The sequence below is a fragment of the Oncorhynchus gorbuscha genome, linkage group LG17 (genome assembly GCF_021184085.1).
Source record: "Oncorhynchus gorbuscha isolate QuinsamMale2020 ecotype Even-year linkage group LG17, OgorEven_v1.0, whole genome shotgun sequence".
NCBI lineage: Eukaryota > Metazoa > Chordata > Actinopteri > Salmoniformes > Salmonidae > Oncorhynchus > Oncorhynchus gorbuscha.
The window spans coordinates 40832374-40856668 of NC_060189.1; the positions used below are offsets into that span (position 1 = coordinate 40832374).

Genomic DNA, 24295 nt, shown 5'->3' on the forward strand with positions numbered 1-24295 from the left:
TGTCTGTATTGTATAATGGTGCATTTCAAGAGAAAGGGGTTAAAAATATCTGGAACAGTTGTGGTACTGTGGTGTTCCCCCATGTCATGGCACACAATAGGAGTTCCATCTTACACACACCATATAGGAAGACAAGTGAGAAGAGGAGCGGCATCTCATGTTAGATCCGATGAACATCAGATGGATTTACACAGACCCTCTGATCCATGTTGAGTCTGAGAGAGAGAGGGTCCAGTACGCTAGTCTGTATGACTCATACTGTAGAAGGATTAGATCTGCATTGTCAAATATCTCCGTTTTTCCTCTCTCTACCCCTCACTCCTCAGCTGTCCCTCTATCTCTTTATCTCTCACTTTCTCTCTAAATCTGTCCCTCTTTTGCTCCTCTCCCTCATTGTGTCTCTCTCTTGCTTTTCCTCTCTCTTGTTTTTCCTCTCTCTCTCTCTCTCTCTCTCTCTCTCTCTCTCTCTCTCTCTCTCTCTCTCTCTCTCTCTCTCTCTCTCTCTCTCTCTCTCTCTCTCTCTCTCTCTCTCTCTCTCTCTCTCACCTTCACTCTCTTTCATTCTCCTTCTCACTACCCCAGTTAGTTTTTCCATAAATTATATTCCTATTGAAGTGATGACAACCAACATAGCTTACAGTCTACAGATCGATAGTTTCTTCTCCCTTTGTGATCCATATTTTCGAAAGTGACATGATTGGCCTTACATTTGGACTGAAAGCTCTCCAAAGCATGTTGGATCAATTAATCATTTCATGGCAAGACGATGATAAGTAATATGCCCTAAAACAGAGAGTCCATTGTCTCAGGTTCAGTATTTCAGAATTTGCAGTCCTCATCAGATACAAAAAAACATTTATACACAGCCTCATCATGGCTGAACCCTTTTCATCTCTCCACACAGCCTGACAGTTTACATGAGAGACATACAGAGAGGTCAGGCTGCTGACCAGACAACACATCAAGTCCTCTCACATACACACAACACGTTCTACACAAACTGGGTAAGAAAGCTGCTGACAGCGACCAAGAAAGTCATCTGTGAGTGTGAGGCCCTAATACACCCGGAAAGGCTCTCTCTAATGAGGATTTATGTTACATTACAGAGCGAGGCCACAAAGGCCAGGAGACAACGACCATTAAGTCACACATTACTGATACTCCAGATTACATTAAAGGCCAAGATCCATCTCTTTATAGCTGTCGACATCTCAGACAGAAAGTCCCCTCTGTGGACGAGGTTATCGCCTTGTCTTCTATGCCGTTGCGATGTTTTGTCTTTGAGAAAAATAACGAACAAGACTTGTAGAGGGAGGGAATTCAAAACACAGATTATTCCTATTGAAACAAATTGGAAAACATTTGCGATATTATCACAGTGTGATATCAGCCATTATTGGTCCCCTCTGATACAATCAGATGAAATAAATCCCATTTTTAAGAGCCTGCAGAATGTTAAATCCGTTTTTATTTCATTACCGAACGCTTAAAATGGACACGGTTTAGAGGGAGGGAGAAAAAATGAACCCCAGCTCAAGTACATTTCTCAATTTTTTTTTTTTTTTGCGAAATGGCTCCCTGTAAAATTGTGCTATTTGTCTTGATATAACCTTATCAAATCACAGGCGGGAATACGAGCACAAAAGTAGAAGTAATGGCCAATTATCTGGGGTGAACAATCAGTGTCACACTGCGATGGGGTGTCGGCCTAGCGGTGCCACGGAAATGCTAATGGCGTGATTCCCCGCCAGGTGTTTGAAGTCTTTCCTAAGAGGGAATACATTTAAGCCGAAAGCTAGGTTTAAGTGATTTGGCCACTTTCAATACAAGTGGAAATGGTTTTATTTTTCTAGCAGTGATTGTGGCGATTAGTGTGAAAGTCCAACTGTCACAGACCAGATATAAACTAGACATCTTCAAACAGGTTCGATTAGCCAACATGCAGTAACGTTTCCTTTTCACACGGGTCGACTGCGCTTGAACATTATTGGATGGTGATGCAGAGATGAGTCTCAAAGTGTTGCTTGCTTTTCTATCCGACCTCTCCATCTTTCTCCCTTTTCACCTCTCTCTCTCTGTTCTCGTGCTGTCCAGTCTCTGCAGCGCAAAGCCTTTCCTCTGTCAGTTGCCTGTGAGACGTGGGCGACTTCACCAGATCACCAGTTCATATCTCCCCTCATAAATGATCCCTCCTTTCCCACCATCCTCTTCACTGGAAAATAATTTTCCGTTTGAAGGCTCCCTCTGAAAGGAAGGGAATCTTGCGTCACCTCAGAACACTCGGAACTTCCCTGTCACTCTTGTTTCCGTGGTGATGGGATTGAACCTTACGGTGATCCGTGAACTAACCCAAAGTGCTCCGACCATGTCACTCTGCTCCCCATCTCTGTTACTGGATCACATATTATTTGTCCAAACCGCTCAAAGTCCTTTACATTGAAAGGGCTGGTGGTGGGGGGTAGGTACTGTACCAATACTAGAATCCACCCATCTCATTCCTCTGTCCAACATCCCACCTTCAAAAGCCACTGAATAGAGAGATACTCATTAACAACCTCTCTAAAGCATCCACTAGTCTTTGGAGTTTACTTGCAGTATCTGATCAGCAGTCAACTTTACCAGCAGTTATGTCTATGGTATTAATACATCCACTACACCTCATATGTCTGTCTTTGCGATCACAGTAGGCTACCTTAGTGAACATCAGAGACTCAACTACTGCATTTCCTGCAGTGGAATTGCTGACAGTCGCTCACACACCGAGCAAACCGGTTCCAGCTGCTTTTGAAGGGACTTCAAGGCAGGCCACGGTCCATTACAAACCACCTATTGTTGATTGGCCACGCAGACGCAGGGAAGCCATGACAGCAGCAGTTATGCTGTCCCAGGGTAGCCTCGCTGCCTGCCTGCCTGCGGACTGAGAATCCACTGAAATGGCACATTGTGCTCTGACTGTGGCCCAGCTATCAGGCCAACCACCCCCGGCCAATTGACTCCTCTGTCATAGAAGCTGTCTTGTGCAGATGGCGGGGCGAGCTGTAGCAATGATTCCTGTGGCCCCTGATGTCGTTCTACCCTCGAGACTGTTTGATCTCATTACCTGTAGTCTGAAGGCGTATCCTACATCTGTGCAAACACGTGTGTGATTTTGAATGCACAGTACACTGGCCAAATGTCATATTTGTGCAGACAGATTATTTAGAGCTGTGAAATGTTGTCAGCGGGGTATTGTCATGCAAATGATTGCCGGTCTCACGGTAATTGACCGTTAATTAACATAAAAACGTTTAGCATCTCCAGGCTTCCACGCATACAAGCCACTTTGGAACAGCTACATAAAAAAGTTTAAGAAATCAATTTAGTATACACCCTCACAATAAATCCATTATTTAGTTTAGGCAGGTCTAAATAAACATTATGATATGAATAACATTTATTTCAGAAGAACAGAATATGTGTCAGCCACAGCTGTTATTTAGTCATCACTGCCAAAGTTGGCATTATGTATTTAGTGCTATTTCTGTTTCTTTTATTTTTTATTTTATTACCATTTTCATAATTTGTTAAAATGTAGTCCTGCATTTTGGATTTTCACTGTACACATAATCACCTGCAACCCTGTGCATGTGATTATCAAACCCTCGGGCTCGGATTCTGTCATACTGTATGTTATTTGGTTATGCGCCATTGCTATAGGCTGTAGGCTAGTTCATTTAGCAGACCAAAAATACTTAGAAGTCTCGAGCCATTATATTATATGATTTCATAGTAGTAAGAATATAAGCTGAATAAAATAGAAAATATATTTCTCCTATTCCAGAACGAGTTGGATACAATATGAAAGGGCTATGTTGAGTGTAAAAGTATTCATTTGAAACAGGTCCTATGAGCTAGATTTAGAGTTATTTGGCAACTTTAGTTGTGAATGAGCCAAACCTCATAATGTCTTAGAAATCAAAACATACTGTATTTGGCCTGCATGATGCCACTATGGGCAATTGAAAACTTGCGCTCTGTTCCTTGCCTCAGGCTGCACACGCTGTTCTCTCATTAAGTGATCATATTTTCACCCATCAGACTATTTATTCTCAATTTAATCTGACATTTTACTGATATGTAAAAGTAGTTCCGATTTGGAATGGACCATTATCAAATGGACAGGAACAAGGGCAGGGTAAAAAAAAAGATGTGCACTTGAATAGCGAATGGAGGCTGTATTCCCTTGGTTAGTTTTTTAATTATGCAGAACAGAGCATGTGCTTAATATAAGCAGCTGAGAAATAAATATGCTAGGATCCTCCTCATTTTAGTGGCAACCATCAAAACTCTGCTTTCAAACGGGATTGCATATAGAAATGTCTGGCCTTATAAGAAGACGTATTTCATTCCACACATCTACCACTGTTTCAGGAGCATTCAGCCTTTTGCTTCGCGATAGGCGATATTCCGCCCAAACTCTCTATGTCATGAGCTCTCTAACGCTGTTCTTGCAGCTACCCAGTGCCTCATTTGGTAAACCAAGTGAAATCTGTTCGGGAACATCGATAGTAACATGTTTGCACAACTAAACATATTTCATTAAACTGTTGACAGCCCCTCTCACGAGGAAGAGGAGATGGAAACGCACGTTGGTGAGATATTGTGTGGCTAAAGGTACTGTGTCAGCCTATTAAAATGAAGAAAGAAAAAAAAAAGCCCTTTTACTAGGCTATTCAAAATCAAATACAAACTTTCATTGTAGGTCAACTCTGTAAACCGCCATGCACAGTAAATGAACCAACAGCATCGTCTACCGTAGTCCCCAGACTCATGTATAAAAAGTTTGGAGCATAGCGTAATGTTACCAGACCATCCAGTATGCATCATAATACAGTCCTATACTAGAATTTGTTTCATTTTTTAGAATATAGTCTAGACCATTTATGTACCAAAGACATCTTAAATCTATGGTTTTTGGGGTGGTTTTTCTGCCTGCGTAATAGGCTATTAAACTGTGTTTGTATAACGGCGCAAACATTGCGTAAGCATACGCTGTATTATGTGTCTGGTTGTTTTGAATTCATCCAACATCATCCACAACGACCCTGTTTTCCACTCAGCTTCAACCAGTTGTTGAACTTCTTTCTTCAAATTGATCTATTACAGTGAGGTGAGTTTTTAACGCATGAGACTGTTTTGATTATGTATTTGATGTGATTTTAATTGTATTTGCATTGATGTCAGAGTGGTTAGAGGGACAATGGAGCCCGGAGTACCAGGCCAAGAGCGACCAGAGTGCATAAAAGGAGATTACAGTGACAGGAATTTGACTGAGGTCATGACTCATGACTGCTGGTGTGGCAGTAATATGGTCACTGCAACAGCCTGCCCTAATATATACTCAAATTTTTTTTTTTTCTGATTGCGTAAGATTTTGTATATTTTTTATGGCATTTTACCATTACTTAACTAGGCAAGTCAGTTAATAAGAACAAATTCTTATTTTCAATAACAGCCTAGGAACAGTGGGTTAACTGCCTTGTTCAAGGGCAGATTTTTACCTTGTCAGCTCAAGGATACGATCTTGCAACCTTTCGGTTACAAGTCCAGCTCTCTAACCACTAGGCTACCTGCCGCCATGGCATTTTCATCATGTGGCATGTAAGCTATCACTCTTTTCAATGGTCCCTATTTTGAAAAGGAATACAATTTTGTAAGTCCCCAAAGAACCAAACAAACTGCAAACAATTAGATGAAGGAGATGCTGAAATGGCACATTGTACTGCAGCCCGGCGATCTCGCCAACCTCCCTCAGGTCTCCCCGGTCCTCACAGCCATTTCCTACAGATGGCCCGGCAAGCTGTTGGACTCCACAATGTGTAAACAATAGAAACGGTCCCAAGCTGACTACGCCATCTGAGAAATGATCACAACTAAGAGTTGTGTATCAATGACTCCTTTTGTCTGGTACTCAACCTGGTCTTTCACAAGACTATCTGGCATTCTGTGGGTCGGCAAGACACGGGTCCCACACTTAACTTACATCAAATACCAAAACTGACTTTGATTTGATATATGTGATGAATGATATACATACTGTAACTATGGTGTTTTCATCATCATATCGGTGATATATTTCACATGAAAGACGGGTCCCTTGGAAAGTTCTCTGGGACACTAGATAATCCCCTCATTCTTACCCCCTCCTCAATTTGTGCGTACAGTAAGTCATCTCTCCTCATTAATTCTGTCAGTCTCTGTACTTTGGTGGCTGTGGTGTCGTCCCCCCCCCCCGGTCGAGGGGAAGCACACCTCAGAGAACTGTGGGCAAAGTTTTGAAAATGATGTTCTTTTGAGGTCTAAAGGTGGCGTCTACAAAACAGGCTCTATCAAAATCCCATCTCTCCTCTCTTCTGCCTCCCCAGTTTATCCCATTTTCACCAGCTGCGATGCTACACCACACGGTGACACTTTTGATATTGCTTGGCTGTACCCTCCCCTCCAATCTACCTCTTTCTCCCCTCCACCTCCTCTCCCCTCCCTTTCCTCCCTCGCTCTCTGAGCGGTATCTTCATTCCCCGTCGCTCTGAGCCGTAACGTTACTCCCCTGTAGTCACAGTATGACAGCAGAAAAGGGGGGAAGGAGGAGAGGAATAACTCCCGGGAAGAGACATGCTGTGCACAACAAGCAGTACATAACTGCCATATGTAATCATCAGTGCCTGAGAGATGGTTCCTCTGCTGTTTATTCATGGTGATATCAACCCACCTACAGGACTGGTAATGAGAGTTAGGGTCATTCATCCCAATTCATCCAAAGTAACCTCATGTGAACTCGGGAATGGCATTACAGTTCAATAGGAATACTCCATGTTAAATTCCACTGACTGGAATTGAAATGGAATTGACCCCAACTCTGCTATGAAGACATTTCCAAGCTGAGTTCCAAGGAAATGAAATAGAATTGACCACAGCTCTGACCTACATACCAGTGATCAACAGTGGGTAATAGTACAGGAAGCTTACGTTTGATTTGGCATCACTCTATGGTTCGTCGCTCAGTTTCCCTTTGATTTTAGCTGGGTTTATATCTAACTAATTGGCCTAATTTCCATGCATCAGTCTTAATGTAATCATGTTAACTGCTGATAAATGGCAAAATGGTTGGCTTTGTGAAGGTGGGGGAGATGGATGTTTGTCGCACTCTCGTCAGGCTCTCTCTCTCTCTCTCTTCATCTCTCCCCCCCTCTCTCTCTCCACTAAACTCCCACTCCAATCAGTCTCTTATCTAAGAAGATCTGGAATCCAATTGCTCAGCTGATAGATGTCAAAGCCCTCGACTCTCTCACAATACTTCTGCTCCTCTCTCAAGATCATCCCATGGGAGGCTTGAACTGCTTAAAGCTTTCCATTTTAGAAACTGTATGAGATCTGGGATTGTGTGTGTGCATGTGTGTCCAAGTGTGCAGATTGCTATGTCTTGGAAAGTCTGTCTTTCGGAGTGTGAGTGTGTGTGTGTGTATTTGTTTTTGTGTATCCATGGAGGCAAGTGAACATATGTATGTATGTATACAAGTGATGACTTGTCTGTGTGCATATCTGTGTGTGTACATGGCTGTGTGTGTGTGTGTGTGTGTGTGTGTGTGTGTGTGTGTGTGTGTGTGTGTGTGTGTGTGTGTGTGTGTGTGTGTGTGTGTGTGTGTGTGTGTGTGTGTGTGTGTGTGTGTGTGTGTGTGTGTGTGTGTGTGTGTGTGTGTGTGTGTGTGTGTGTGTTTGTTGTATATGAGATGAGCGGCGTGTAGAATGGTAAAGAATCTGATATGATCTTCAATAGATGAAAGCAAATCACCACACACTCTCATCTTACATGCATGAGGTCGAGTGTGCTATGACACACAGGCTTTGTGTGTTTGTGCATGAGTTATTGACACCTTAATTCGTAAAAATATGGAACATAATTTCAATCACTATGAGGAGATGAAGATCACTTTATTGGTCAATTGCACAGAAGGTCCGACTGAAATTCAACTTCCTCTTAACCCAACTCCTCCGAAAGACACATATACAGATACAGTACCAGTCAAATGTTTGGACACACCTACCCATTCTAGGGTTTTTCTTAATGTTTACTATTTTATACATTGTAGGATAATAGTGAAGACATCAAATCTATGAAATAACACACATGGAATCATTTAGTTACCAAAAAAGTGTTAAACAAATCAAAATATATTTTATATTTGAGATTCTTCCAAGTAGCCACCCTTTGTCTTGATGACAGCTTTGCACACTATTGGCATTCTCTCAACCAGCATCATGAGGTTGTCACCTGGAATGCATTTCAATTAACAGGTGTGCCTTGGTAAAAGATCATTTGTGGAATTTCTTTCCTTCTTCATACATTTGAGCCAAACAGTTGTGTTGTGACAAGTTAGGGCTGGTATACCGAAGATAGCCCTATTTGGTAAAATACCATGTCCATATTAGGGCAAGAACAGCTCAAATAAGCAAAGAGAAATGACAGTCCATCATTAATTGGAGGCATGAAGGTCAGTCAATCTGGAATATTTCTTCAAGTGTAGTCTCAAAAACCATCAAGCGCTATGATGACACTGGCTCTCATGAGGACCGCCACAGGAAAGGAAGACCCAGAGTTTCTGCTACAGAGGATAAGTTCATTAGAGTTACCAACCTCATATTGCAACCCAAAAAAATGCTCCACAGAGTAACAGACACATCGCCTGAATCAGGTCTTCATTGTCAAATTGTTGCAAAGTAACCACTACCAAAGGACACAAATAAGAAGATGAGAGTTGCTTGTGTCAAGAAACGCGAGCAATGGACATTTGACCGGTGGAAATCTGTCCTTTGCTCAGATGAGTCCAAATTTGAGATTTTTGGTTTCTTTGAGAGACACAGAATAGGTCAACGGATGATCTCCGCATGTGTGGTTCCCACCATGAAGCATGAAGGAGGAGGTGTAATGGTGCTTTCCTGTTGACACTGTCTGTGATTTATTTAGAATTCAAGGCACACTTAACCAGCATGGCTACCACAGCATTCTCCAGTGATATGCCGTCCCATCTTGTTTGCGCTCAGTGGGACTATTATTTGTTTTTTAACAGGACAATGACCCAACACACCTCCGGGCTGTTTGAACAAGAAGGAGGGCTATTTGACCAAGAAGGAGAGTGATGGGCGCCCGGAGTTGTTGTTGTGGGGGTAAAGTTCCTTGCTCAATGGCACAACGACAGGCAATGGCATCTTTGATATTTACAAGATATTTCCAGTCGCATCCGGGATTTGAACTGGCAACCCACCGGGTTGGATAAAGGTGATGCTGAGACGTAAGTAAACACTTATGGCCTTCAACAGAGAAGAAAACTATGGTGGTTTTATTGGAAGCGAATGCCAGGTTTTGATCAAATGTGGTATGGGGTGATAGTGGTAAAGCTTTTGCTCTGGGTCACATGTGCTCCCTCTCCAGCCGCTAGGTCACCAGGCTGCTCTTTATGGCACACACCTGTCACCATCATTACGCGCACCTGCACGTCTTCAGACTAACCTGGTCTCCATCACCTCCCTGATTACCTTCACTTTACATGTCACTCCCGTTGGTTCCTTCCCCAGGCGTTATTGTTTCTGTTTCATGTCTGTGAGCTGTTAGTGTTTCTTGTTTTGTATTATGTTGTGTTTATTTATTAAAATATGCACTCCCTGAACTTGCTTCCCGACTCTCAGTGCACATCGTTACAGAATAATGCCTCACCTAAGGGAAGCATCAGGGAGTTTATTTATTATTTTTTTCAGTGGGAATGACTTTGGGTCCGGAAGCCGCTACAGGCTCTCATGCCTCAGACAGATCACCAGGCTCCCCTGCCTCCACTGGCTCATCAGGCTCTCATGCCTCAGCCGGATCGCCAGGCTCCCCTGCCTCAGCCGCTCGTCGGGCTTTCATGCCTTCGCCGGATCGCCAGTCTCCCCTGCTTCCACCGGCTCGTCAGGTTCCCGTGCTCCAGACGGCGACAAATTCCCGTGCATCAGCAGGGTTAACCGCTCCGCTCCTGATCCCTGGGATCAGCAGGGTTAACCGCTCCGCTCCTGATCCCTGGGATCAGCAGGGTTAACCGCTCCGCTCCTGATACCTGGGATCAGCAGGGGTAACCGCTCCGCTCCTGATCCCTGGGATCAGCAGGGTTAACCGCTCCGCTCCTGATCCCTGGGATCAGCAGGGTTAACCGCTCCGCTCCTGATCCCTGGGATCAGCAGGGGTAACCGCTCCGCTCCTGATCCCTGGGATCAGCAGGGTTAACCGCTCCGCTCCTGATCCCTGGGATCAGCAGGGTTAACCGCTCCGCTCCTGATCCCTGGGATCAGCAGGGTTAACCGCTCCGCTCCTGATCCCTGGGATCAGCAGGGGTAACCGCTCCGCTCCTGATCCCTGGGATCAGCAGGGTTAACCGCTCCGCTCCTGATCCCTGGGATCAGCAGGGTTAACCGCTCCGCTCCTGATCCCTGGGATCAGCAGGGTTAACCGCTCCGCTCCTGATCCCTGGGATCAGCAGGGTTAACCGCTCCGCTCCTGATCCCTGGGATCAGCAGGGTTAACCTCTCCGCTCCTGATCCCTGGGATCAGCAGGGTTAACCGCTCCGCTCCTGATCCCTGGGATTAGCAGGGGTAACCGTTCCGCTCTTGATCCCTGGGATCAGTAGGGGTAACCGTTCCGCACTTGATCCCTGGGATCGTCCCTTTAATTAGCGTCCTGTGGCTGGAGCCGAAACCGCCGGGGAAGGGGTACCATCGCCATGCTCCTGCGTCTCAGCCGGATTGACAAATTTCCCGCGCCTCAGCAGAGGTGACAGATCCACTCCTGATCCCCGGTATCGTCATTTTGGTCGGCGTCCTGTGGCAGGTTCCGCGCGTCGTGTGCACCCTCTCCGGCCTCTAGGTCACCAGGCTGCTCACCATCATTACGCGCACCAGCGTGTCATCAGACTCACCTGGACTCCATCACCTCACTGATTACCTTCACCATATATGTCACTCCCGTTGGTTCCTTCCCCAGGCGTTATTGTTTCCGTTTCATGTCTGTGTGCATTTAGTGTTTCTTGTTTTGTATGGTGTTGTGTTTATGTATTAAAACACACACTCTCTGAACTTGCTTCCCGACTCTCAGCGCACATCGTCACAGAACATTACATTTAAACCATAAGTGGTGTATTTCTTTTTCGAACAATTCTTAGAAAGCCATTATCCAGTCTTTGCATCAGTTTATGAAAATTCAAACCAAACCATCAGTCTTGTCTTCTTTTCTCGAAGAGCTGTCTCCCAACTGAATTGCCTGTCAGGTTTCTCTGACTATACCCATTAGTAGTTTTAAAGCCATATTATTCAATTATAGGTGCACACGTCGTCGTGTTGAAAAGAGAACCTCTTTTGTGGAGCTGTTAGCGGTTCAGGCCATCTTCTCTTTTTTTTTAAACGTTCTGCCACATTATTAATTTACGCGCATACCTGGAAAGCATTATGAAGAAAATGCATCATGCTCATCAATACGCACAAAGGAAGGCACTTTTCTGGTCTTTAATTGTCTGAAAAGCGTCTGCGTCATTGTGTGTCTAGGTCGGTGTCTGAATGGTAAAACAACTTGCTGTCATTTGACAAAAGTGTATTTAAACTAATTGAAAAAGTTTGTTGAAACTTGAAATTAACACACAATGATGTTGCCTCTTATATTTTTTTGGTCTTCGGGAAGTGGATCTTCTAAAGACGTCTTGCCATCGTATGACACATCTTAAGATGTCTAAGTAATCCCCCTCTCTGATTCTGATAAGAACGCCAAGAGTCACAGTCACTCTAAGCTCAATTATTGATAATGCACTTTATCCCCGCTTGCGTAACTCTGAGTGGAGTTATCTAACTCTCTTTTCTAAACATGACGAAGGGTTTTGAGAACCTTATTCACTCAGTCAGTGAAATACTGTATAATGATCATTCCAATAGAATATCTCCCGCCTCATTCTTGGCCAGTTTATTAGAGTACCGTCACACATCAGTTTATTTTGGCGTTCGAGTAGTAAACCGTAAATACCCATTCTTCTTTTTCAGCTATCTTTCATGCAGAATATTTCACTAGAAACAGTGACTGGACTTCCTCTTAATGAGGAGAAGATAAGTATATCAGCCATGGAGCAGCCAGTCATAGGGTACAGCCAGAGAGGAAGAGGGGAAACGAGAGGATTTACTCCGCCCAAAATCTGTCCTCGTGAGAGAAGCCTGTTTTTGTGTGGTGGTCTATATGAGAGTGCCGAATTACGGGAGGCTTATTTGATCTAATAGAAGTTTCATAATGTTTATGCTGACATAAGTATATACAGACATAAGTGGTTGCGTGTGGCATTCCGGCAACTTAGAGAAAACAACTCAGTTGTGCATGTTGTTCGCGCATCTGCCTTCTCATTGCCTAGAATGGTCCCACCTGATCTCGCCTGCCTAAAATCATTGAGGACATGTATTTCCATTGTTAGAGCGGTCACTCGGCTATCTTTTCAATTGGCACAGCGTCTCACCCCAATGTTGGCAAGACCATCACCGCCAGGGCCTGAGCTCCGGCCAATCCCATCATGCATTTCTGCTGGGCAGCAGGATGGGAAATGACCCTGCTGTGTTGTCTTAATCGGATGGAGCCCACAGACTTTTTATTATTTTATAATCTGGTTTATGAAGTTCCTTCGCTGCCACCTGATGCTGGTTTATCTATCCATCTACCAATCTGTCTAAAAGGATGTAACTCCCTTTGACCACTTTCTATTAAAACCGTACTTTACACTAAGCTAAGTGTACCAAACATTAGGAACACCTTCCTTATATTGAGTGGCACCTCCTTTTGCCCTCAGAACAGCCTCAATTCGTCAGGGCACAGACTCTACAAGGTACAATGTTGATGCCAATGCTTCCTACAGTTGTGTCAAGTTAGCTGGATGTCCTTCGGTGGTGGACCATTCTTGATACACACAGGAAACTGTTTTAGTGTGAAAACCCAGTAGCATTTGCAGTTCTTGTTGAGTCAAATTGTTGCGCTTGAGGTGAAGCAAATTTTTTATCAAACGGCTCCATGCCATCAACAGAAGATCTGTGGTTTTGACATGTACACTGCAAAGTCTCAAAGTTCAACATATTGCCTCCATCAAACGGTCTCTCTTTCGTCTTTTGCAGCTGTAAAGTATATATTGCTTAACCTCTGAAGCACCTCTCAACAAGGCTGCAAGGGCACTTCTGAAAGTAAATGGTTCTTCATTGATTAATTGAGTAATGATTGCATATATTATTCAGTATCACAGGGCAACCAAATCCCCCAATGGAAAGAGAAGAACTGAGGCATGCCTGGTGCTGCTTATTTAACCACCAGAAGTCAAATAAGACCATCGACGGTGTATTGTAGGAGCTTCCTTGATTATGATGGACTGTGAGAAGAGATGAGTGATATATTTGCAACGCCTACTGCGTTCTGATGCATTGATACTTTGTAAATAGTATATGTACCCTGTGTAGTTTGTACTCTACAGTAGGCCTGTCTGAAGTGCAAATGCTGGAACTTAAATGCAAATGTTATGTAAATGTTTATGTGATGTGGCCATGCTCCCACTGAGGGCCAGCTGTTCTACTTGACACACAACTAGAGAGGGAGAGGTAGAGCCAGCTGGTCCTTATAGCCTTAGAATATACACATGCATGCCATCAAACATGCACAAGAAGCACTCACACACAAGCATGCCCACACACACATATACTCACACACGCACACTGACATACAAGCACACACACACGCATACACACAAAAGTCATGGCTATGAACTGTCTCTCGCCCCAATAACTACTTGAACTTCTCTACAACTACAGAAACAGAGTACATCTCTGTGTGGTTGGGTTCGCTCAATTCACATTACATTTGGAATATTGCTCGATTTTCTAAAGACATTCTCCTGGGGTCTTTCTTCTTTCATGTATAATACATGTGAACTGGAGAATTCATTCCTCAGAACCTCTATTGCTAATCCCTGTTGGAAGGAATTATATTTAACTTGTATAGGTCACAGTATTTCCCATGGGGTCTGGGATAGAGAAAATCAGCTGGTGAATTACGACTTATCTGACCCAGGTGAGAACATTAGTCATTCCGAAACCTCTCGTGAGACTTGGGTTCAGGAACCAGGTGAGGCAGAACTAGACAACTTACACACCCCTCCCAAAATTGATGTTTTCAAAGACTTTGGCCTACTTGGTCCCCAACACTTTAATGGAATGGCAGTGGTTACAGAGTTTTTCTCTAACGTCATGATAGGGAAATGGTTGCTGGTTGGGGAGCGATGGTTTCTGTCGTTAACAGTGCTTCGCCGTGTAGTAATTTGGCTGTGTACATCACACATCACAGCTCACTGGTATCATCATTTCTGGAGTGTGTGTGGTTTGTGTATTCATATTTTTTTAGCAAAGAACATCTCTTCACCAATCATTTTGGTGAAATTATTTTCTTTACAAAAAAGGACAAAGGAAAAAAAAATTGTTTGGTGGGATCATGGGCTCACATTATCCTACTCTCACTTCGCTTTGAAAAACTATTCCTCCTGTCAAAGCCTTTTAGTTCATCCTCTGCCTCTCTCTCTTTCTCTCCTATTTCTCCTCAGCTGGGATGACTTATATCTTTGGGAAAGGAGGAGGCCTCATTACGTTCAACTGGCCAGCCAACGAGAGGCCAAGCACGCGCACAGACAGACTGACCATAGGGTTCAGTACTTCCCTAAAGGATGGCATCTTGGTCCGGATAGACAGTGCTCCGGGTCTGGGAGACTATCTCATGCTCCACATCGTAAGTTATACTATACTCTTGCTCTGTATCTTTTATTTCTATGTCCGTTTCTCTGTTGTTCTTTCACTCGTTCTCTCTCTCTCTCTTTTTCTCTGTCTCTCTCCTGCTTCATTTTCTCTCCCTCTCTCTCTTTCTCTGTCATCATCTCACCATGTATCCCTACCACTGTATACGAGTTGCATTGGGTTATATCCGATGAGGAGCTGACGTGTAAAAGAACAGTGGCTAGGAGATTAATTCGCATGATGTGGATGATTTTGTGGTTTTCTGTTCTAGATTGTTGTGTTTTGATGTTGTTATATGAGTAACACAGAGTGACGTCAGGTGTGTGTGTGTGTGTGTGTGTGTGTGTGTGTGTGTGTGTGTGTGTGTGTGTGTGTGTGTGTGTGTGTGTGTGTGTGTGTGTGTGTGTGTGTGTGTGTGTGTGTGTGTGTGTGTGTGTGTGTGTGTGTGTGTGTGTGTGTGTGTGTGTGTGTGTGTGTGTGTGGCGAGTGGTCTGCACGCCGGTGGCTCTCCTCCTGTTAGTGCTGATCTCATCTCATCATGCTAGATTTCCTTCATTCTCCCCGGAAGGATCTTCTAGTCTTGGCAGTGGCTTTACGCACACACGCACACACACACATATGCACAGTTTGCACACACACATAAATAAGTACTCAGCTAGATTTTTTGCTATTTTATTTTATACTAATACAATTTCTCAGATAAAAAGATTTTGTTTCACAATAACTATATATTTCTTTCATAAAGGTAGAGGTAAAAATGATTGACACCCCTAAAGGTTATTGTAAATAAAATAATCAAAAATTTTGTATTTGGTCACATATTCCCATGACTGCATCAAGCTTGTGACTCTAGAAACATTGCAGTTTGTTTTGGTTGTGTTTCAGATTATTTTGTGCCCAATAGAAATTAATGGTAAATAATGTATTTTGTCATTTTGGAGTTTTATTGTACATAAGAATATAATATGTTTATTACCACTTCTACATGAATGTAGATTCTATCATGATTACGGATAATCCTGAATGAATTGTGAATAATGATGAGTGCGAAGGTTACAGAGGGTCAAAGGTCATACCCCAAGACATGCATGAAGTTAGCGAATCTGGGGGTAAGATATTTGACCCTCTGTAACTTTCTCACTCATTATTATTCACAATTAATTCAGGATTATCTGTAATCATGGTAGAAGCATATTATATTCTCATTTATAATAAAAAATTACTCCAAAATGACACAATACAATGTTTACCATTTATTTCTATTGGACACAAAATAATCTGAAACACAACCAAAACAAACTACAAATGCATTAAACAAGTTTGTAGAGTCACAAGCTTGATGTAGTCATTGCGTACTAGGAACGTTAAACTAGTTAAATAAAGGTATAAAAAATAAGACTCTTAAGGGGTGTCAATAATTTTGCAGTAATTGTGTAGGGTATCATAGTACCATCCAAACCGCTGTGAAATATTTTTTCCATAACCAAAAATATTGTATTTTCAGCTGTGTAAAGCTGGTGTACAAAACCGAAAGTAAAAGAAGCAAAAATGAAACGTAAGAATGGGAAGCATAGAAATAGCACAGATAGAAAAAGAACAGACAGGTCGATAACTCACATTTTTTCTGTGAATGTGGTTGGGTCGCACAACAAGTTACATATTGTAGCTTTAAACAAAATACCCATTATTGTTTTGCTTACAATATAGCTATTTTAATATTTGAATGATTTATTTTATACAGTCATTATTGCTAATCTTCATCAAAGTTGTCAATAATTTTGGAACCCACTGTGTAATTATGCTAGATTCACATACATACTCACACACACATATGCTGCACACCCACACACATGCATACCAAATTACACATCTACACACACACATGCATACCAAATTACACATCTACACACACACATGCATACCAAATAACACATCTACACACACACATGCATACCAAATTACACATCTATACACACACATGCATACCAAATAACACATCTACACATACACATGCATACCAAATTACACATCTACACACACACATGCATACCAAATTACACATCTACACACACACATGCATACCAAATAACACATCTACACACACATGCATACCAAATAACACATCTACACAGGCACACACAAACTTATACTCACACAGTCTTTGTATTTTGTCTTGCCCTTTAAATAATTAAGCTGTGAATTTCGATAGGGTCGTCAGTAGGATCACTGAGAGATTTTTAAAATTGTTATTCTATATAGATTTGGCTCTTAGATATACTCATAAAGAATCAGAGTCTATAGCGCTTTATATTAAGCAAACCAGACGGCACAATTTTTTATATTTTTTTATTGACGGATAGCCAGGGGCACACTCCAACACTCAGACATAATTGACAAATTAAGCATTTGATGTTTAGTGAGTCCACCAGATCAGAGACAATAGGGATGGCCAGGGATTTTCTCTTGATAAGTGTGTGAACTGGACCATTTTCCTGTCAAAATGTAATGAGTAATATGGGTGTCAGGCTAAATGTATGGAGTAAAAAGTACATTAATTTCTTTAGGAATGTAGTGAAGTAAAAGTAAACGTTGGCAAAAATATAAATAGTGAAGTACAGATACCCCCCAAAACTACTTATGTTCTACTTTAAAGCATTTTTACGTAAGTACAATTTGTAAGTCGCTCTGGATAAGAGCGTCTGCTAAATGACTTAAATGTAAATGTAAATGTACTGTACACCACTGAGCGCTGCCTTTCTCCCTTTTTGTGGAGTCCTGGTCTGTATAGTTGGTTTTCCTGGCAGAATGAAAACAGTATAGTCTAATGCATTGTGAGTTTTCACACTCTGTCCAGTGCTTTTATCATCACTGGTGAATTAATACAATATATAAACAAAAGCATGTGGACACCCCTTAAAATAAGTGGATTAGGCTATTTCAGCCACACCCGTTACTGACAGGTGCATAGAATTGTGCACAAAGCCAAACATTGGCAGTAGAATGGCCTTACTGAAGAGCTCAGCGACTTTCAACGTGGCACCGTCATAGGATGCCACCTTTCCAACAAGTCAGTTTGTCAAATGTCTGCCCTGCTAGAGCTGTCCCGTTCAACTGTAAGAGCTGCTATTGTGAAGTGGAAATGTCTAGGAGCAACAATGGCTAAGCCGCAAAGTGGTAGGCCGCACAAGCTCACAGAACGGGACCACAGAGCGCTTAAAAATCATCTGTCCTCGGTAACAACACTACTGACTTCCAAACTGTCTCTGGACGCAACATCAGCACAACAACTGTTGGTCAGGAGCTTCATGAAATGGGTTTCGATGGCCGAGCAGCCGCACACAAGCCTAACATCACCATGGGCAATGCCAAGTGTCTGCTGGAGTGGTTTAAAGCTTAACGCCATTGGACTCTGGAGCAGTTGAAACATGTTCCCTGGGGTGATGAATCGCTCTTCATCATCTGGCAGTCCAACGGATAAATCTGGGTTTGGCGGATGCCGGGAGAACGCTACCTGCCTGAATGCATAGAGCCAACTGTAACGTTTGGTGGAGGAGGAATAATGTTTGTCGAGACCGGTTTGGAAGAACTTGACTGGCCTGCACAGAGCCCTGACCTCAACTCCATCAAACACTTTTGGGATGAATTGGAACACTGACTGCAAGTCCGACCTCACTAATGCTCTTGTGGCTGAATGGAAGCAAGTCCCCGCAGCAATGTTCCAACATCTGGTGGAAAGCCTTCTCAGAAGAGTAGAGGCTGTTAAAGCAGCAAAGGGGGACCAACTTCATATTAATGCCCAGGATTTTGGAATGAGATGTTCCACGAGCAGGTGTCCACATACTTTTGGTCATGTAGTGTATATTCCAACTAATTGGATTCGTTCATAAATGATTGACCTTGTCCTGTATGGCTGGCTGCCTCAATGCCTCCACTCTCTGTAAGGGGATGGATGGGGTAGAAAAATCCTCTATAATTTGTCTTTCTCACTCACAAAAACACATGTACCCACACACACGTTCCTCTATCGTTCTCTCTTTCTTTCTTTCACCCTCTCCATCTGTCCACTGTTTTATTGTGGCTCTCGAGTCCGGTCTGTTGGGACTCCTCCGGCCTTAACGGGCGGTCAAAGCAATGGCACCACACCAGATCTCCATACATGCCCTCCCTCTCCGCTCCACCTCACCCCAAATTGGGACCTCTTTCCCGGGGAAGGGCGGACAAACACTGGCCCTGCCAAATCGGCTCAAATCTGGAGCACAAACCTGCAGTTAAGGGAATTGAGACATTTATGTGTCATTATAGGGGTTGATTCAAACTTGGCTTTGTTTTACATGTTGAAAACTACATTAAACAAAAGCATACTAGCTTATAAACAACATATTATTAAAGTAACAAAGACCTATCAAACCGTTTGTTCAGACACTTAATCATTCAGATGTTGTTCAATCTACAGTATATGAACTTTTGATTAAATTTTTTTTTTTTTTTTTTATCACTCCCCATTTCCCCCCCCTGCATCTCCAAATCAAAGATAGCAATGATAGGCATAAATGTCATGGTTTTGGCCTTTAAACAAAGTGAAATGATTCCACACCATGATATTGGTCATGTGTTTTATTCTGGGACATATGCAACAGACTGGGGTCTTGTCCTCTACACAGCCCTGACATGCTGACTTTGGCTAGAAAAGGCCGGAGAGTGAGGTGGAGAGAGAGAGGAGGAGAGCGGGAGAGAGTGGAGGTGAGGTAAAACAACAGATTGTCCCTGCTGTCCCCCAGGGCTCTGGAGCGTTAGCAGGTTCACCGCCGTCGGTTCCTCTTGGGCTGACTCAAGACGTGGCATTTTCACCCGATAAACGTCCATCCTCTGACCTTTGTGGAGAGTAGGGATGGAGGTCCACCTCGTTGTGGACACGCGGGCCCCTGAGGCTGGGCAAATGTCACATCCACTGTCCTTCAAACATGTCACATCCACTGTTGCAGATGTCGACTGCCCAAATGGCAACCTGGATAGAGGAATTAGAGGAATCAGACAGAAACATATTATATTATATTACAAAGAGTGTTTACTCACTGCACTCGTTAATCTTCATTGTGCTGGCTGGCTCATAGGGCAACAATACTGTATATCTGCAAAAGTGCTCCACCTCTGGCTGTCTTTGATTGTCTTCTCTTCGTGCTGTGGTGTCAACAGTAAGATGAACGGACTGCTCTCAGTCTGGGGGAAGTGGCCTGACATAGAACGTTTTGGCTTTTGAGTCCTAAAGCATCAGAATATGACTCAGTAGAGAATTCCTCCATTTAAGTTACAACAACATGCATATGGTCTGAGAACCTGTTTGAGCGAAATCCAGATGTGCAATTTGGTTGAACAAGTAAAATTTGCGGCTTGAATTGATTCAACCAATGGCAGTTTATCATCTGGGAGTCACATCTCATTACGGTAGCAGGCTGGTGCTTCCTAAACTTAGCAGGCCAAAGCCAAGGGGAACCCATGTGCTTAGGTCAAAGGAATGCTGTGTAATGTGGTGCCATATTTCTTCCGGCAGAATGAAAAGTCTCTCTGTAGATTAAAGTCTTCATCGATCTGAGGATCAGGCGTCACCAGACTGCTCCTCTAGCCAAATGGGCCATCTGCCTAGATAAACCAGTGCCAAGGAGTCTTTCCTCTCTCTCTCTCGCTCTCGCTCGCTCTCTTTCTTTTTCTCTCTCTTGCTTTCTACCTATCTCACTTGGGCTAGCTCCCTTCTTGATATATTTTTATTTCACCAGTTCAGCAATGAATCTCTTCTTGTTCTTTACCTCTTTTTCCCTTTCGTTCTTCTAAACTCAAAAACTAATTGGAGAAAGTTTGATGATGAAAAAAGTTATTTGTAAAGGAATTTTGTATTCACTTTCTTCCTCTCCCCTCTCTTCTGTAATCTGCTAACGGAGGAGTCCCTGTACCGAGATGCATATTTATTGGTGGGGAAACGCTCTCTAGTCATTAACGACAAAAGTCTTCACTTCCTCCATACCGCTGCACAGCATGCTGGGTAGCGTATAATTAGCGCCAAACTGAATGTATCTTCAAATTGCTACTCGCACAGAGAGTTTTTCTTTTTACATGGGTGGTCGGGCAAAATATCCAATCTGGCTTTAAGTGGAGCTCTTATGACAATTATTTACAGCATTTTTTTTCCTGCTGCATTTATGTAGTCTGTATATTCTTCCTTATTATTTTACATTTGTGTTTGAAAAAGCCAAATGCATGGCCTTAGTTTATGGCATCGCTTCTATTGTATAGCGAACCTCAAATGGACTATACTGACTGCAGTTAACCGTGGTTCAATTAGGTTAGGCTAGACATTTAAATAGTCATAGCCAAATAAAGAGAGTACAATCTCTTTGAGTTGAGAATCATTACCTGGTCGTTCTCCGCGTATCGACAGCGGACGCACACAAGAAAAAAAGGACAAATAGCCCAGACACTAACATCTGTCGCCAACCCACGTGTTCCAATAAAATCCTATAAGGCAGAGAGATCAGAGTGTACAGGAAATCTATAGTGTTGATAGGTTCTAATCAGCAGGGAGCATAACTACACTTCGCCCGTTGATTTTCAATCAGGAGAAAAACCTCCTCTGCAGACGCATCAATATGCCACGGGCCCTCTCCCACTCTCCCACTGCTATCAGCTGGCAGTAGCATTAGGGGAGAGAGGTAGCACATTACCTGTGCTTGTTTCGACTGGGGACGAGAGCTGCCATTATAGGTGTAATAGAACTGTTCGTTTCCCTCTGTGTTGGGATTGTGAAAGCTTGACGGCACACACTCCAAAGGAAAAATCGGACTTTAAACCACCTAGCTGACATTGACTGTGGTTTTCATCGAACTGGTGGTGAATTTAAGAACTTAATGTGATCATCTTGTGTGTTCCTTTCAGAAACAGGTTAGCTACAAGTGAGACACTTGCTAAACGGTCTTGTAAAACAGCTAGCTCCTTAGGTAGAGTAGATATAAAGGTATGCAGATATTACTGAAGTATGTGGGTCCCCGTTGGCTCAGTTGGTAGAGGATGGTGCTTGCAATGCCAGGGTTGTGGGTTTGATTCCCATGGGCGACCAGTATGAGAATGTATGCACTCACTACTGTAAATAACTAACATTTGAATGTCAAAAATTTAATTTTCCCTTCAAAGGTATTTATTTATTGATAGATATACGTTTTAATGAGTAAACCCACTTATTGTGATTTTTTTTTTTACTGAGCTGATTCCCTCCCCTGATGGAAGTGATCAAAGGCACATCTGCATCAACCAAGCAGGACTACAAGACATCACATTGTCATTCATTCGAATGAATAAAGCAGGCAGATGTAATACGTACTAATGAGGGCCATAGCAGGATAGAGTACACTGTGAAAGGGAGTCGTTATCTAGCCATCTAAATAGCAACAAGACCTACTGGAGACAAGCGTGAAAGGAGTTCTAACAGTTTTTTATTTCAAATTGATTGGTTTGATTTAGCTAGAATCTAAGGAGAAAGGGAGAGGGGCGAGATTACATCCCGTCCCATCTTGTTCCTATTTTTTTTTTTTAAGTATCAATATTTGTTTATAAAATTGTGTTTGGGCATAAATTATGTTAGTTTCACACCGAGGCATTTCCAATTCGACATTTTATGAAGACAGAAGTCTTTGCAGTTATTGCTACCAAGCCCATTGTTTTTTTTAATGGGGAGCATGACAAGACACCCCAAGATACCAGAGATGCCGCATTAGACTCTGACTGAGGATATCAAATAGTCATAGTCTTGTCACAGCGAGGCAGGTTAAATGCTCTGGAAGTCTGTAAGGATCAGGGCAGACGCTTTCTGAGGGTTTTCCTTTCATGTGTCCCTCCCTCCTCAGAAAGACCTAACTTTCATCTCTATTATCCTGGCTTTATGAATCAATACTTCAGGGTTTAATATTACCTCTAATGCTGTTTGAAAATCTAACACGGACACTCACACACACCGACACATACTCACTCTCACTCACACACACACACACACACACACACACACACACACACACACACACACACACACACACACACACACACACACACACACACACACACACACACACACACACACACACACACACACACACACACACACACACACACACACACACACACACACACACACACACACACACACACACACACACACACACACACACACACACACACGGTGTCTGTCGCTCTCCGTCTCTCTCTCTCAATTCAAGTCAAAGTGCTTTATTGGCATGGGAAACATATGTTTACATTGCCAAAGCAAGTGAAATAGATAACAAACAAAGGTGAAATAAGAAATATAAATTAACAGTAGACATTACACTCACAAAAGTTTGAAAGGAAAATTATGGCTATATACAGTGTTGTAACGATGTGCAACATAAATAAACATAAATATGGGTTTCATTTAACATGGTGTTTGTTCTTCACTGGCAACAGGTCACAAATCTTGCTGCTGTGATGGCACACTGAGGTAGTTCACCCAATAGATATGGGAGTTTATCAAAATTGCATTTGTATTTGAATTCTTTGTGGGTCTCTGTAATCTGAAGGAAATATGTGTCTCTAATATGGTCATACATTTGGCAGGAGGTTAGGAAGTTAGCCTAGAGGGGGGTGTATAATGCTCCCCCTCGCCAAACCCCTGGCCCTTCTTATCAGCATGAGTAATGGAATCAGTTTAGGATGGAAGTCATAATTATATGTTCCCTCTTTGAAGAAAGGCAGGCTTAGCTGTAGCCCCTTCAGGCTTCTTTGTGTCTCAGAGCGAGCAGGCAATAGTTGTAATACGATCCCCCTAAGGTATATTTCTGATCTGGAAGTTGCATTAAATTGGATGGTGGTCGGTTTTGATAGCCAATGAATTTGAGCTGTGTGTTTTTCAGAAGCGGCCGAACCCAAGCTGAGATGAAGCAGGAAGATGGAAAAAAAATGCACTTGGCCACAAAGGTCAGGTCCAACGCTGCGTATCGATCCGCCCGGTCCGTTTCGGGTTTGCGAAAACTCGGAAAATAGACCGGCTCAGAAAACTGGAGAGGACGGTGGGGGATGCGTCCGGATGGACCTACCTTAATGCCGGTTTCAATTTCATTGGCTAATCAGTTCCCATTCCCCGTCCTCGCCAGCCTGTCGTTTGAGTGACACTGATGGATTCTCGATAGAAAGTGGAAAACTGTCACTCTGTTTTGGCTTGTTCTAATGTGGTCAGAGGTATAGCGTTGTGACAGGCCGGGTTTGCCAATACTTAGTGCTGAGACGGATGTGAGAGCGGGAGGACCAAGTCTCTAAATGTGTACAGTAACTTCAGGGATAATCATTGTAAGCCTAGGGGAGAGTGGAGCTGGGTCTCACATTGTGTTCGTTGTCACAGTGCTCACTACCAAATATCTGCCGAGTGCTGTG

General features: G+C 43.0%; 1 protein-coding gene across 20 annotated transcripts in view; it reads left to right on the forward strand.

Annotated features, from left to right (window-relative positions):
- The window catches only part of nrxn3a (neurexin 3a), a 488613-nt gene that overhangs the window by 358808 nt on the left and 105510 nt on the right, over nt 1-24295 (forward strand). For all 20 annotated transcript variants that reach the window (XM_046308247.1, XM_046308250.1, XM_046308262.1 and 17 more), the window contains one exon: nt 14665-14846. In XM_046308247.1, coding sequence (XP_046164203.1) covers nt 14665-14846 — 182 coding nt within the window. The remainder of the gene's footprint in view (nt 1-14664; nt 14847-24295) is intronic.